The sequence below is a fragment of the Notolepis coatsorum genome (genome assembly GCF_963971535.1).
Source record: "Notolepis coatsorum genome assembly, chromosome: 18".
Classification (NCBI taxonomy): domain Eukaryota; kingdom Metazoa; phylum Chordata; class Actinopteri; order Aulopiformes; family Paralepididae; genus Notolepis; species Notolepis coatsorum.
Window position 1 is genome coordinate 84,823,159 of NC_140182.1, and position 17,087 is coordinate 84,840,245.

General features: G+C 43.6%; 1 protein-coding gene across 1 annotated transcript in view; it reads right to left on the bottom strand.

The window, feature by feature from the left end:
• ankrd26 (ankyrin repeat domain containing 26) overlaps positions 1–17,087 on the bottom strand; it is an 87,527-nt gene that overhangs the window by 16,390 nt on the left and 54,050 nt on the right. The window contains exons 38-39 of the mRNA XM_084334562.1: positions 15,236–15,471; positions 3,620–3,851 (exon numbers count right to left, since the gene is read on the bottom strand). Coding sequence (XP_084190688.1) covers positions 3,620–3,851; positions 15,236–15,471 — 468 coding nt within the window. The remainder of the gene's footprint in view (positions 1–3,619; positions 3,852–15,235; positions 15,472–17,087) is intronic.

Below are 17,087 nucleotides of genomic sequence, written 5' to 3' on the forward strand. Positions count from 1 at the left end.
AGAAAATAAAAAGATCGCCCCTCCAAAGCGCAGACCCCTGACGCTGAAAGATCGCGCCGCGCAGGTGAAAAGATGCGACTGCTGTTACCTCGAGTATCGGAGGGGACTCGTGCTATGTATTGGCTTCATCCACATTGAAGCCGGCTTGTGGGAGGCAAGAAACGGCGTTCGAGACAGGGGAGGGTTGAATTGGATGATACGAAATTGGGATGGGAGAAAAATAGAAAAATGGGAGAAAAAGTGGATAAAAAAAATAAATAAAAAAATATATACTGGATTACTATTACGACTACTACCACTGCCAATACTACTATTGGCACATTTTATATAAAAAAATTAAATTTAAAAAATCTTTTTTTAAATATTAAAATTTGTATTTTCGGTTCATTATAATACTGTGGCGGGACTAATTAGACCGGTCCACCAGTCTAGGTAATTGATGGGAAACACTGGGACATATTTCACATAGTACAGGGTTTTTTTAAGAACATTTATTGTGCAAAACAGCAATAGAAATGCAAAACCTTTTCTCAAGTACCTTTACTCAAGTGTCTGCGGGCAGGTAAGGTAATTAATATTTTGACGCTGTTGAAACTAATAATAATAAAAAATAATAAAATTATTCTGTTACAGCTGCTGAGCTTTACTATAGCTAATGTCCATCAATATCTTCCTTTTGAATGAAAATAGGTTCAAGAATCGAATCAGGATCGTTAGCAGAGAGAGAGAGAGGGAGGGGGAGAGAGAGGGAGGGAGGGGGGACGGACTCAGCCCCCCCTTCCATCACTATTGGATGCATCCGAGCGTTCCCAGGGATAGGTTTAGTTAGCGTTAGCAGCTAATATTAGTTAAAACTTTTAGCGCAACGTGGGCATTCCAGAATGGCGAGGATGCAAAGCATGTTAGATCATTGGACCCGTCGCAGAGTTTACATTACACATAGAAACAGCGCGACTCGGGTGGCTGGGTGGCGCAGCGGAGATCGCGCTAGTCACCAATACAAGAGACTCCGGTCTCGAATCCGGTGTCAGCATTGCCTCCGGCTTGGGCCGGCCGTCATACTGGCTCAATTGGCAAGTCAGCGGTTGAAGTCGATGGGTGGTAATCTGGACGTTGTGGACAGCGACTCCTACAGGTCGGTTGGGGACGCCTGCACAGCAGAGACAGGAAATAGCGGGGGTAGTGTGAGCCTCCCACACGTACCTCGCCAATGAGAGTCCGCGCTGGCAGGTGAAAAGATGTGACAGGCTGCCTCCTCGTGTACCGAGGGCACGCGATGCAAGGCTTCTATCCTCCCTACAACCGACCAGTGGGGGGCATATGCGAGCAATGTTTAAGACAGGGGAGGGAAGGGCGGTCAGGTGGCGTAGCGGAGATTGCATTCGTCACCTACGCCGGAGACGCTGGATTCGCCTGTTCGAATCCAGCTCACAGCTCCGGCGTTGTCACCAGCTTGGCTGGCCGTTCACACTAATACAATTGGCAGTATTAGAGGGTGGGAAAGCTGGCGGGGTGGGTCCGGGTCGTTGTAAACAGCGACTCCTAAGTTCGGTCGGGGCGCCTGCTCAGCGCGATAGGATCTAAGGGGGGTAGTGTGATCCTTCCACACGTTACACCCTCTCAGTGAGAGTCCGCGCTGCAGGTGAAAAGAAGCGGTTGATTGGCTGGACGTGTGTCGGAGGAAGCACGTGATAGCCTCCACTCTCCCAGACCGACTGTGGGGGGTAAGTGCGCAGCGACGAGGAAGGGGATTGGGAATTGGCATAACGACTAACATTGGGAGGGGAGAAAATCGGAGGAAAAAAGGAGGGGGAAAAAGATCAATAAAAAAAAAAAAGACAGGGGAGGGGAGAATTGGAAACACTAAATTGGGATGGGAGAAAAATAGAGAATAAGGAGAAGAAGTGGATAAAAAAAATTAAAAAACTGCGTGACTTGCGAGAGAAGTTGTCACACAGCTGTCAAACGCAGGGCTGAAGAGCTAGTTTGCTTCTAGAATTGAAGGTCCGCTCTGCTCGGTGTCTATTATGAAATGACAATTGCACGTTGACACGCCCACTACGCAAAGCCATTACTCGCACACTGTGCTCCTAAATGATTTTTCCAGTTCGCACATATCTATTTTTAGGAGCAAATGAGAGTGAAATAGTCGCACTGTAGAGCCCTGGGTCTCCCAGTCCGTCCGCTCTGCAGTAAACACAAAATACATTTCCCACTTTATCCAATCAGGAGCGAGAACTCCACACTGAAAGAATGGTCTGACAAAAATAAGGGAAAAAAAATAGTTTTAAGCAAATATGTCATTGAAACAAGTCAAATAATCTACCAATGCAATAAGCAAATATGGCTTGGCAAGATTTCTTGAAATAAGTAAAGATATCTAGGGTTCTTTCTGCAGAGCGGAGGGATTTGGAGACCCATGTTACTGACCAAACACTATATCAGTGATGGTTGTTGGAATGTAGAGTTACTTATTTTAACAAAATAATACCACTTACAGCACAAACATGTTCCATGGATTCAAATAGTTGAAAAGATACAAAATTACACATTAACTCTTTAATTGCCAAACCCGAGATAAGTCGGGTTAACTTGCGTTGGCTGCCAGAACCGAGATATCTCGGGTTTTGGTCGTTTATTTGATATTTTTATTCATTATTCATCCAGGGACCTTGGTGTTACCATAGGGAATGAGTCTGAGATCGCCAAAGTGCAATACCGGCCGCATCCAGCTAGACGGCGGTATCGAGCACCCTTTGAAACCTTATATCTTGGCCTGTGCAATGGTCAAATGTCACCGGGCGCAGTGTTCTGGGTCGGGCCAGTCGAGCGGTTCTCCCGGTTCCATTGAAGCGCGTCAAATATCCCCGATCCATATGGTGTGGTGGGTTATGCCGTGGACCAAATGGACATCGGATGTACCAGATGGCGATCAAAGAATTGGAATATTATTTTTGGAATACTCCCGATTACAGTTAAGGACTATCTGACGTAAATTTTAGCTTGATCGTGCAATGCTTTTATACCGATCGGGCTGATAAGTGTTTTTAGTGTTCAATACGAATGCCGTTACTGGCAATCAAATAATCAGAAACGACCCCCCCCCCCCCCCTTTCATGCATTCATGATGGAACATAATACCCATTATATAGATTTGATTTGGGAATAGTAGCGTGTCCAGGCAAGAAACGGCAACGCTTATAGTAGGATTCACATATGAGGCTATAACACAGCCTTTCAGGAATGACCCCAGACGGCCAGACCACTCTAAAACCATACTTATATTCACCACAGTATAACACGGGAGCGTATGGATGAAAAAATTTATTCTTTTTAACATACTGAACGATAGATAGTTGATGTCAAATGGGCCATAGTATTGTATCCATAGCTATAATATAGAATAGTTATAGCTCTATAAACAAGGTGACGCACTCCTATCGTTTAAAGCGTGGCATTGCTACGACGGGCCCTGTCTAATAACTGGCGCTGAATGAGTTAACACTGACACTATGGAGATGAAAATGGCCAAAAGTTAATAAATTCATCCACAGGAGCAACACTATTTCTCTGGCAATATCAGTGAATGCGTGTGTGAGAGAACCTGAAATGTGCCGACCTTGGTCAGGTAGTCCTCCACTCTGCTGTTCTGCACATCCGCCATCGGGCTGAGAGGAAACCCCAGGCCCAGGCTCCTGTTGAGGGGCCCCAGCGTGGTCCCGTGCGAGCCCATGTCCAGCGAGGGCGCTCCCAGGCTCCTGTTGACGATGCTGCTGGTGATGAGCGACTTGCTGCTGCGGTGGCGCTCGTTGAGCAGCTTGTCGTTGGCTTCAGCCAGGCGACTGTTTGACCTGAGGACGGAGGGCCAGCCCCATACTGAGTTCATCATATTCTTGTGACAATAACATTTGAAATTAATGAAAATTGTGGGAATGTTTATCTTTATGTTTTATGTTTATCTTGGGTAGGCTACCTAGATTCTGGGACCAGTTGGGCCCATTGCTGTTCAAGATGATTCAGCATGCTATTGAACAGGGGGGATTCACGAGAGACATTAACATGGCCTTGATCTTCTTGTTACTTAAAAAAGATAAGGACCCCAATGACTGTGGCAGCTATAGGCCCCTGAGTCTTCTCGGGCCGATCTTAAACTTTTTTGCCAAAATACTAGCCCGTCGTCTGCAGAAGTATATGATGGTGCTGGTACACTGATCAAACTGGATTTATTCAAGGTCGATTAGCCGGAGAGATGGTTTACAAATGACCTGCCGTCGTCAGGGGCGCCTGCTCTGTCGAAGCTTTTAAATCCCTGCTTAAGACCCATCTTTTCTCTCTCTCCTTCAACCTTCCCTGATCTCACTTGGTCGGGGACTGACCCTTAGATTAATCTGTCTAGTTTAGTTAGGATGTCTATTAGCTCCCATGTCTGCCTTTCTGCAGACATGGGAGAACCTTTTTAACCTCAGTCTCTGTGTCAACCGGTCCCATGGAACAGCTTCATAACGCCTTCTGTCTGGCCTGCAGCGCTGAACCTTACCTGCTCTGCCCTGACCAATTCTGAGTGGTTTCTCCTGCCCTCCCGGGGCATACGACCATGAGCTATTGTCTAATTGTATCTCATCCTGTATACATATATGCTTGCAGTAGTTATATCTATTACTCAATTTCACAATTTTCTTATATAGTTTGATTCTACTGTCACCATGTATGCATATGCTCACTACATGTATTTATTGCTCCCATCTCCGCCCACTACAAACATGGGAACTCTCTACTACCCCCCCCCCCCCCCCCCCCCCCCCAACTATTTTATTCTATTCACATATATGCTTACCACATGTATCTATTGCTATGTCCGCCCATCACAATCACGTGAACCGTCTAACGCCTGTCCCGTCTCCCTGTGAGTGGCTGTCTCGTAGTGATGAGCGGAGTGTTGGACGTCCCGTGATGACCAGGAGGATGCAACCCTCTCTGCGCCACCCCCATGCCTCAAATAGATCCGCCATCAGCTCTATTTTTTATCTTTCAAAATGTTCAGTTGCTATTGCATGCACTTATCTGCGTTTCATTACACATATGAGTGCATGCTTACCAACTGTTTCGCCTGTTTTATTGCAACACTACTATCACCAACATCTAAGAAGGGAGATCCCCCCTTGAACGGCCCTTCTAAGGTTTCTCTCCTCCACATTGCCTGTGGTGCATTTTTTCCTATTGCTAGGTTTTAGTCAGTTTTTCCTTATCTTCGTGTGGGGTATGTCTGGGAGTGTTGCATTTATTTAAAATTTTTTGGACTTTATGGTGTTTTTGTTTTGTTCTTGATTTATTGTGATGTTTCTTCTTGACTTGTTTAACACTATGCCGTCCGTCCACGAGTATATACGTGTTTCGATTCCATGCGTTGTGGACCAGAGCCACGTATATACTCGTGGCAAGTTGTTATTGTTTTATTCCATATTTATAACGCTATTAACGTCCGCTATCGAGATCCATTACCTACACACATATTTGATTTTCGAAACATGCACTACCGGCCAGATCCGCTTAGGGGCGCTGTTACAAAGGGTCAGATTAAACCGAATATATATATTTATTGCCTGAGATCCCATGTATAATATTTGTATATCGTTTGATATCCCTTGTATATTCTTTGTACATATACACGGAATATCCCTTTACCTGGTACAGGACAGACCATAATATTCGTTCTCCTATTGGAAGCGATCCCCTAGGCGCCACGGCCATACCCCCAATGTCTAGTTCAAAGCCACCGCCAAGGCTTGTCTCAACATGCCCAGTTTTGCGCAGGAATACGAGACAGAAATGAGGTTGGTACTAGATTATTCACCGTACGTATAAATACGTCGCAGGTGGATACAGCAGTAGTCTTGTCTTATCCTAAAACGTTCGTTCAACGTATCGTTCGTTCCTTACTAGTAAAGCCTTCATCACGAGTCAACGACCAAGTGAAGTGAGCAACCTTGCGTCTAAATAGAGCACTTATAACCGCGTGCGAATAGGATAGTAAAAGTGTCAGAGCTTAGTGAAATAACGTCAAGTTCGACCTAGTTAAATGTGAAGTACCGTGCACAGGAGAATCTACACCGGTGAATGCAGAGCCTTTTCCGGCTGGATTATTGCTTTGGTACTGTGGCTGCTGGATCAGAGAACCGTCTACCCCGCTGTTGTGTGGGATTTACCCGTGAGGAGCATCACTCGAGCCCGTCTCTAGGAGAGGCTGGCTGGCTTTCACCTATGCTGTCGCGCATACTTGGATTATAGCTGCTGCTTTCGTCTGCCGATCAAGGGAGTAATGTACCGCCTCCCGTAGCTGGAGCTTATTGATTCCCCGTTGATCCAGACTTTTGCATTCGAACATTCCTCCCCCCTGCTGGCTTACAACCGGAGGGAACCCCTTAGTATCTCCAGCTGACCTACGAGTGTACCATATATAATTCTTATGCTACGGGTGGTATTAATTATCCCCTGCGTAATATGCTCATGGACTTACGCTCTTGACCTATTCATGCACATTCTTCGCCTTACAAGCGCAACTCTCAATCTTAATAAATAATGTAAGATCATCTTGGTGCTCTTCTAATAAATATTATTCTAAACAGTATTTCTTGTGAAGCCGTGTTATTGTGGGGGTGTTCATCACATATACCTGTGTACTGTATGGCCAGTAGTAATGTACATAACGCAGTAGTGGTTTAATGATACCATACTTATTCAATACAGTCAGGGAATTGTACCCCTCAGTTACAGGCGCCATCGCTCCACTGCAGTATCATTGAGGGGATTAAAAAAAAATCTTTTACAGTCCTGTGGGCAGATCATATGAGCCTCGATTCCAAACGAAGACCCTCCATCTTTGATCCAGTTACCGAATGTATTTTTCAGGCTGGAATAATGGGATTTATGATTAGCCAATGTACATATCGATCTACCAGAATCCGATGACTAATGAGGAAATGCTGCCGGCGATCACATGGCCTGACGGTAGGACACTATTCCCCCAAATTACAGCTGGATTGGACATTGTTTTAAAACCTAACGTGATGATCAGTGAACATGGCTGATTGAACGCACACTATATTGCTAATCAATAATACTATCGGCGTTCCCCGCCGCCCCCATTTCATCCATAGATGCTCTGTAATAGTCCGGATGCGACGCAGTTTGTTTTATTTCATTCGTATATATACAGCAGAAATGGCGTTTGATATAAAGGCGCCAACGTTTAGCCTATTTTCTAGCTTCCTGGAAAAAAGACTAGACGAAATGCGCGATAAACCTTATATTCACGACGCTATAAAATGACAACCAACCGATGGATTTTTATTTTCTTTAAGCCATTATGAAGGCACGGTTTATGCACTCAAGTGACAATGAGAATGGACAGATAGCAATACTATAAATGATATATATATCTCTTAGAAAGTACATAGGTTTGTAAACAAACCGCTGTCCTCTGAGGCATAAATCGCCGCAAGACTGCAGACGCCAAAGTGTTAAAGAAGACGTGTCCGGCCCATGGGGACATTAATGTGTGTTGTTGGGCCTTACCAATAAATTAGATTTGACTGTTACATGTAATTGACAACAGTAAGAATAATAAAACTTCGGCAACGATTCTGTCTTTAGATGCCATGAAGGCATTCGATAAGACTAGAATGGTCATATCTTTGGACGGTACTGGAGGCCATGGGACTTGGAAAGGAATTTATACACATGATTAAGGTTTTCTATGCCTCACTGGCAAATTATGCTCCACACTCTTCCCGGTGTCTAGATCTTCCAAACAGGGTTGTCCTCTGAGCCCCGGACTATTCGTGCTTTCCCTCGAACCATTAGCCCAATTCATTAGACAATCAGAAGAAATCGCCCCTATAATAATCAATGAGACACCACACAAAATTGCTCTATATGTGGATGATTTATAAATGTTCATGGAAGATCCCTCCCAATCAGCCTCAAAGTTACTTAATATAATCGATGACTTCGGTAAATTATCGGGCTTCAAGATGAATTGGCCCAAATCAGCTTGTCTTCCTCTTAATGAGTTGGCCAAAGCGGTGCAACTACCGGCTGACATCCCCATAGTTGAACAATTTAAGCACTTAGGCATAGAGATTTTTCCCACACTGAATCAGACAACAAAAGTTTACTTCACAGGCACATATTTAAGCATTACATCATGCGCAGGAGTGTGTTATACTCATTAGATCACGCCTAGGGGTGGTTGTTAGGCCCGACGTGCAGCGGAGGGTCGTTAAAAGCCAAATTAGTTAAAAAGCCAAATTAGACGCGTCAGTTAAAAGCCAAATTAGACGCGCGACAGAAGAGGTCTGCACCTGATGCGCTCGGATGTTGCGGATAGTTGAGGATGTTGGCATCACGCGTGAACAGTACAATGCAATTAATGAATGTCTTGTTGTAATTAGTATATATATATAGTTTGTGATAAGGACTCGCCATATTTAGTTTCAGAATCCGGAGATTGTGATCTCAACATTGACATTGTATCTCTCCGTCGCCCAGTGCGCAGAAGTAAAGCATTGAATCGTGACATATCTAGATTGGTTGTTTCCTCTGGACTGCATCTAATCCTCCGCTATATCTATCTATTTATCATCTATGTATGTCAATATAGCCAATGGAAATTCTAGGAATGGTCACATGGGCTGGGTGAACCAATGGACAATTCCTATAGTTTCTCAGTCGTCCTGACCGCTCGTACCACTATGGTATTTGAGATATCGCTTATCGCCACCTACTGGCCCGCATGCTTGTTGGAGCAATTTATATGCGTTTATGTGTTTGCGTCTGGATCAGTTTCTTTTTTTTTTAACACTGTCGTGTGGACGATGATTTTTTTTTAAACTGAGCCTGAGAATATCCGTTTGGCAAAAGATCCAGATACGTGTGGACAATACATGGCCAATACATGATATCCAAATTAATTTGGAATAATAAACACCAGAGAACCATGTAGGAAACATGATGATGTTAAATGTTGGATGGCACAAAACATTTTACAACTAAATGAAAACAAATGTGAAATAATCCTCTTCGGTCCCCCAGACGCTGTCACCACCCTTACCAACAGTCTTGGCAACCTGTCCTCCCTGGTCAAGCCTTATGTCAAGAACCTAGGTGTCATTTGATCCCAATTTAAATTCAGTGGTGAAGGCGTGTTTTTTCCAATTACGCACCATTGCTAAACTCAAAGCCCTTCTCTCCCCTGCAGAGACTTCAGAGAGTTATCCATGCTTTCATTTCATCTAGATTAGACTACTGCAACTCCCTCTATATAGGCATCAACCAGTCTTCCCTGTCCCGCCTACAGCTAGTACAAAACGCAGCTGCCAGACTGTTGACCGGAACCCGTAAGAGAGACCACATCACCCCTGTCCTTGCCTCCCTTCATTGGCTTCCAGTACGATATTGTTTTTAAAGCCCTTAACACTTTCTCTGCCACGCTTATATCCATCAATGTTTGATCACTGCCAACACTTAAGTCTATGGAGATGTTTACCTTCTTTGCAGGGCTATAACCTTTTTAATTGTATTGCTAAATTGACATTACTATGGCCCATTCAACATCGATTATCTATCGTTCAGGATGTAGGAACGTTTTACTTTTTCATTCACACATTCATACGAAAATACCGTCTAGAGTATAAATATGTTTTTATCGTTTTCTGCAGTATTTCCTAGAACGTGAGATATAGGCATAAATGCATACGGTATATTAGATTATCAAATGCCGTTTGATACCGATCCACGCTATATTAAAAATTTCAACTGTACATGGTCCTAAACGTTATGACTGATCATGCGCGGGTGAACGGAGGGGGGGGGGGGGGTCGTTTATAATTCCGTGAGTCGTTAAATGATTTATGTAGTATGGGTGATATATAGATCAGAGCAGTTTGTATGGATATTAATAATAAACAAAAACGCTGAAACTCACGTCAGTCTCCTCTTACCGTTGGGCGATGAGTGGAGCAAACAGATCCCAGTTATGTGATGGGGATCGAGGCGATCCATTTCCGGTTTGTATAATACTAATACATGCCCAAATCATGTGGATTATTGAGTTATGGCAACGATCCATATCCACGGTGTGTGTCTTGAGTCCTGCGACGATATACGAGTGGCCGGACGGATTTGGGAGACGCACCGAGCTCCAACGGGCATATCCGGTTTGGCAACTCGCCGATCAGCCACCAGGTGGCAGTATTGAAGCGTTGCAGAGTTGTGCCGGCTCACACAGCATCAGACAAGGCTCCGTGAGTGAAATATGAATACCATGGCAAAAATATGAAATATGATCAGAATAACGTCGTACGCCGTGATCTGGCAGAATTCGCATGAACTTGAAACACGTCGTAAGCCGTTTCCGGCGTGGGATGTGTTAATGGTCAGCCCCCCTCCTACATCTCAGACCTCCTATCCCCCTATTCCAACACCAGGTCCCTTAGGTCAGCCGATCAGAGGCTCCTGACAGTCCGGAGGTCTAACCTTAAGCTCAGGGGGGGCCGTGCCTTTGCTGTCGCAGCGCCTGAACTGTGGAACAGCATCCCCACCTCCATTAGGCTTGCCCCCTCGATAGATGCCTTCAAATCTAGGCTCAAAACCCACTTCTACCTACTAGCCTTTCCCGTTCACTGACTCATGCCCTGTTTTCCTGTGTGCCCTCCCGTAAAACAGAGTTGTGATTGTTGTCCATATGCATCTATGTATCTACCCTCTGTACAGCACTTTGGTTGACATGTGTCATTGTTAAATGTGCTATATAAATAAATCTGATTGACTGATTGAAACAAGATGGGGGCTTGGCAATCCCCGATTTTAAGTTATATTTCTGGTCCTTCTCTCCGAGGCCCCTGATAAACTGGCTGGACCCTGAAATTGCTGTGTCATGGCGCTCCTTCGAAGCAGCAGTGGTCTCACCACAAAAACTACAGGATGTAGTATACTCCACTATTCCTATATCAAAATGCCAGCTAAGATATGGACCAATCATATCGCACGTGATTCAAACGTGGTGTAATGTAGAGGTCCTGGGCGGTTAAATGCCTGTGGCACCTCGACTCTCCGAACTTTCATAACCAGCAACTACTTGTTGAGCACAAACCGGTTCATATTCCTCAATGGGAGAGGAGGGGAGTTCATACTCTGGAAGATATATACGATAAAAATAGTCTTCGAGTGTTTCAGGACCTAAAGGAGTTTTATGATATACCTGGAGAATCATTCTTCCTTTACCTACAACTAAGGTCGGCGCTCAGGGCCCACGGTGTACCGTGGGCTCAGGCGTTGCACCCACACCCTTTTGTCTGGCTTATCTGTGACAGGACAACCACAAGAGGGTTTGTCTCAGACTTTCATATACGTTTAATCAAATCGACATATAAAAAATTAACATTAGATACAGTCTGGCGAGGGGACATCCCAGAGTTAGACCTTGAGTTTGACTGGGACGACGTTTGGAAAAATGCTATATTAGCCTACCGCACCGCAACCCTAATCATAAACTAATCAATTTTTATTATATTCATAGGACGTATCTCACTCCTAGGAAACAGTTTGCTATGGGACTGGTGGCCAACTCCCGGTCAGTGATGCAGTGGTGATTTCACAAGTGGTTGGACGGTGTTTTAATGACTGCACGTGCACATAAATAGTAGGAAACATGTTTGTATAGGGAATTACTAGTTTTAGTTTAGTTTTTGTAAATATTGCCTTGAAATAGAGAAGCTGAAAAAGGTAGCAGGATGTAGCATTCAATATATTAAAGAAATTATATTGTCAACAGATATGGTTGAAAAACAAACAATGTTTTAAATGTAATTGTAGATACAATATTGTAGTTACAATTTCTTTAATTGAATTAACTTAAACTAGAAAAGTAAATACAAACTAAATTAACTCATTCAGCGCCAGTCACGATGATAGTCGGGTTAACTCGCCATCGCTTGAGCGCCAATCACGAGTATAGTCAGGTTTTAATTGTTATTTCTTTTATTAGCGATATCCATTGATTTTCATCCATCCAGCCTGATGTTATCGTTGGGAATGGGTCTGAGCTCGCAAAAGGGCAAATACCGCCACCTACGCCTTCCAGCGGGTATTGCACTCCACTGGGAATGGTGTTGTTTCTTTTCTGGGACGATCCGAGCCGTGCGGGCGGGGTTTAAATACTCAGGCGAGGTAGGCAGATACAGTGATGCATTGGAACAGTAACCCCGCCCGCCCGTCATTGTGAAATGGTTGGTAATGTGGTACGGACCTCCACAAGCAGTATTTGGAATGGCGATCAGATAATTGGATTATTTCTTTTGCATTACATCAGATACAAGGTAAGAACACTATATATAAATTTGATCGTTGATCCGATATTTATTTCTACCCCGATCGACGCTGTCTCTGTGTGCGTATGTATGGCTGTGTGCCGTTGGTGGCAGCAGGGGGGGGGGGGCGCCGGTCTAAACCACATTGCATGCTTGCACGAGGAAGGATAATAATGATGATCTAGCGTTGATTTCAGGAAGATTCGATAATCAGGCGAAAATTACAACGTGTTTAGTGTATTCCACTAAAACGCTATTATCGCGTCTTTCTCTGGAATTACTCAGAAGCACCCAAACTATACTCATATTGAAAAGGCTATAAAACGGAAATGTACCGATGTTTTGTACATGTTGACTGGAAGCAACTCACTGATAATCGACGGGTGTATTAGACCCATAGCTATAATTTAAAAGATATATTTTAAGCACTCGCAAATTTCGCAGTCCTCCCATTGATTTACAGCGGTGGCGCACTAGCGTCATCTCGTGGATTAAACTCCGGCGCTGAATGAGTTAACAATGTAATTTACAGTTTACAGAAGGACAGTTTCCTTCTGAAGCACAACTTAAGAAATGTCTCATCCTTCCAGTCGGGACCATTTGTCACATAGTGAGAGGTTCCACAGCTCAAGCAAACCCCCCACCAATTGGTACAGGGCTTGTATTTTGGTTTTGCTCTTCTCGTTCTTTGTTATGCTATTGTTATGCAAAGACAAGTAGTCAGGTGAGTACCGGTACTTGGCGCACGGCACGACGAGTCGAGTGAAGGTTGTGAACGCATTTTTGTGTGCACGCGCGTGCTTCTGCTCAGAAAAGTGGTGGAACGGCGTGGTACCGCGTGGCACCCCTGCTCCCGGTGCACTTTATCTAAGAGCCACTGGCACGGATATGCATATAGTCGGGGATTTCCCACCAGTAGCCCATTTTTGGAAATCTATAGCAACAAAACTATCAAACATCTGTAATATATCAATTCCACTCACGAGTCACGGCAGCAACATTACTTCTAAACGATACATCTTTACTACCAACATCCATACAACAGAAAATAATTATTCTGGCAGGCATTACAGCAGCCAAAAAACATATCGCTATGAGAGGGAAAAAACCTGAGAATCTCACGTAATTCACTGGTCCCCGACATTGCCGGACGTTATGTATTTGGAGATATCGACTGCTCGGGTGGTTGGGGTGGGACAGGCGGGCATTGAAATGTGGATGTTGAAAAGCCCCATGTAGCGGCGGAGTGGGGGTAGGGTGTTGGTCCTAGGTAATCCGGTGGCCTTGGGGGGGGGGGGGGGGGGGAATGTTTGTCTAATGTCCTTTGTGTTTTTAGTTTTTATTTGGTATATTTGTATTTATTAGTTAAGTTTAGATCTGTATTCATTATTTCTTATTGTTTTGTCATTATTATTATTGTTACTGTTGATATTATGTTTGTTGTTGTTACATTTCTTTTATAAAAACATGTTGATAAAAAAAAAAGGGTAGGCTACCTAGAGTAAATACAATGTGTCACTTCTCAGGAAGACGGACAGGGCAGCACTTGTGAGCTGGTCACTGACCAGTCAATGGCAAAGTATGAATTTTACACTTTCTTTTGTGCAGTCCTAAAAGTTATGGAATGGCGTGATTAACATTGCCTGTATCTGATAACCTCAGTACAATGCCCCCCAGTAATAATGCCTGGATGTTCTATGATATTCTAGGTTTGTATGAGAGGTCATACATAATGCTCTGTGACATAAATCATGGTCATGAAATAACCAATCACATGGCTAGACATCAGTTGGTGTCATGGGTTGCAGTATGGCTTGCGTAGTAAGTTGAAATTGTCATGCTGTTGATAGTTTTGCACTTATTTGACAGTAGGTGGATAGAGCTTACTGTTTTCATTGTACTTAACAGTTTTGGGAAATAGCTAGTGTATGACCAAATACTCCTCACAATCTACTGGTAACACAGAATTACAGTAGCCCTAGGCCTAGATCCACTAACGGTATCGCATAACACGCTAAGTATGTTTCCTTACCTTACAAGAAGCCTTTGGGCCAGAAAGAAAAGACAAATGTTGTGATTGATGCAACCTAGGGCTGGGCGATTTGGCCAAAAATTATATCACGATAACGATATGATGTTATCATATCACTCGATATCGATAATTATCGATATTGTTATAAGTATTAAAAAATAATAATATATATATTTTTTTTTATTTTAACAACAGATGTATGTTTATTTTGCAGCAATTCTTTGTCGTTGCCGCCATCTTTAGTGTTACATCCCCTCACACTCCAGTTCTCAGGCTGCAGCTGGTTTGAAAGCGAAAGTAAACAGGCTTCTCTGTTGGCTGTGGCTCCAGGGGAGTTGAATAGTTCTGGCTTCTTTTCTATCTTTTGGCGCTTTTTTGGTGGACAAACCACAGCACATGTGCACCGTGACTCGCGACTGGAGACTAGCTCTGCTAGCACACATAGCCTACTGTGTACAGACGGTTTCAAACTATTTTAAATTAGAAAGCAAACAAAATAAATGGACAAGAGAAAAATAAATCTCAATTTGGTCAGTATTGTCATTTGGACAAGCAAAGCCATTACTTTAAGTTGCAGGCAAGAAAGACAAGTCTGTCCACTGTCTCTGGTTTTAAAACTGCCCTGTTGCAGGTCACAAAATCTTTAATTTTTTTTTAATTATTGATTTTTTTCGATATCGATTATATATATCACGATAATTATCGTTATCGTAATGTGACCTATCATTAAAATGTGTAGTTTTGTACCAAGTACCTACACTGAACTGACCTATGTGCCCTAATAACTAGCTAGCTAATCTTAACCTGGAATCAGAAGCATGGAGGACAGGGGTCTCACCTCTCTAACTTGGCAGCCAGGGACTTGCGGAGGTGTAGCTCCTCAGTGTACAGCAGGCGGTAGCGCTCCAGCTCAGTGTGCGTGGAGTCCCTCTGGGTGAGGCTGTCCTGTTGGGTGCAGCGGGACCGTCCCAGCTCCCCCTCCAGCTCCCTGATCCGCTGCTCCAGCTGGGAGCGCAGATTGGCCTCGTTGGCGGATTTCATCTGATCCAAGGCATCCTGGGAGGCTGCCTGGGACTGGGACACAAACGCATACAGATGTTACATTTACTAGACATAATGAGTATTTACTAGGCCTGGCTGAGCAAAGTGACTGACTGATAAATAATAAATAAATAAAGGGATAAAATGGTGAAATGTATTGTTGTGGAACTTGTGTTATTTTCATCTCCTGTGATTAGACATAGAAACAGTAACTAGGGGAGGCAAGACTGACATTTTGCAAGACGTCAATTATACATAGTGCCTCAGATATACTGTACATACTGCACACACCACAACTGAACAGGGTGGGCATGTTATATCCAGTGGCGTCGCGTGGGTAAAATAACAGGGGAAGCCAAAAAAAATTATTAAAAAAAAATTATTAAATATTTTTATTAATATATATATATATATATTTTTTTTTAAGTCAAGCAGTCACCATGTACACTACAGTATGGCTCGGCGGCCAGTCAAACTTTCTTAACAGATTGCAGAATGGGTACAATACAGTACGGCTCAATACACACAATTGTATAAGGGGATGCAGACCAGAGAAAGACGTTTGTCTTGTTTACATCAGGGTCCCCCATTTTCAATTCATAGTGACATTTATGACATACAAGACATCATGACATCAAATATACAGTACTGTTACCCATAGATCCTGACAGAGTATATACATATGATGGGGAGGGGACTGTACATTAGGAGGGGGTGGGTGGGTGGGAGAGAAATATACATACGGCCGGGAGAGAATATGACTGTCTATTAGACAAACGTGACAAGACAAACGTATTTCTCTGGTCTGCATCCCCTTAACAATTGTGTGTATTGAGCCGTACTGTATTGTACCCATTCTGCAATCTGTTAAATAAAGTTTTCATTAATTCATTCAAGTGTCTGTTGCGCGGCGCGCACAGCCATCAGAGCGCTCCTACTGTAAAATGCGGAAGCATCCATTTCAGCCTCAGTTTTACTCGTTTATAAAAATGATTTAAAATGTTTATTAGCAACGCTGAGCTTTCAAACCCCGCCGCATCTGTGTGTGAAACCCTAATGGAACGCTGGGTACCTTTGACATTTATATCCGATATATTTTGGACCCACCGCTAGCTTTTAAGCAGTGCTTGATGGTGCACATTAACCTGGCTACTACGGAGGAATAAGTGACTGCGTATTCCAGCCCCTGGCTTGCATTGCAGTCATGAAAGGGTAGACAAGCTTGCCTGATAACGTTAGTTAGTCAGTCAGGCTGCTCAGTGCTTACCTGGTCAATAATGTGGTCCTCCTCTTGCCAGATAGATTTGTTAAATCATAATATCCACAGTGGTGTGCTCTGCTGGTCCTCAGTAAATGTCCCGCCGGCGAAAATAAGTTGCTATTAAAGTGCTAAATGTTAGATACACTAATAGAGGATTCGAACGTGCCCGCTCTGTTAATAACATTTTCAATCAATTCCGCGAGGGGATGATGTTCAGACATGTTTGTAGTAGACTACTAGACTGAGTGACGCCAGACAGTTTTATACTACTAATGGGATGTCACGTTAGGTAGTCAGGTGGAAACGTGAACTTCTGAGTGCCCCGCCTCCAGGGGGGAAAATATGCTGAGTGTTTTCCTCCCAGCTCTGTTTTAAACTTTTAGGGTGT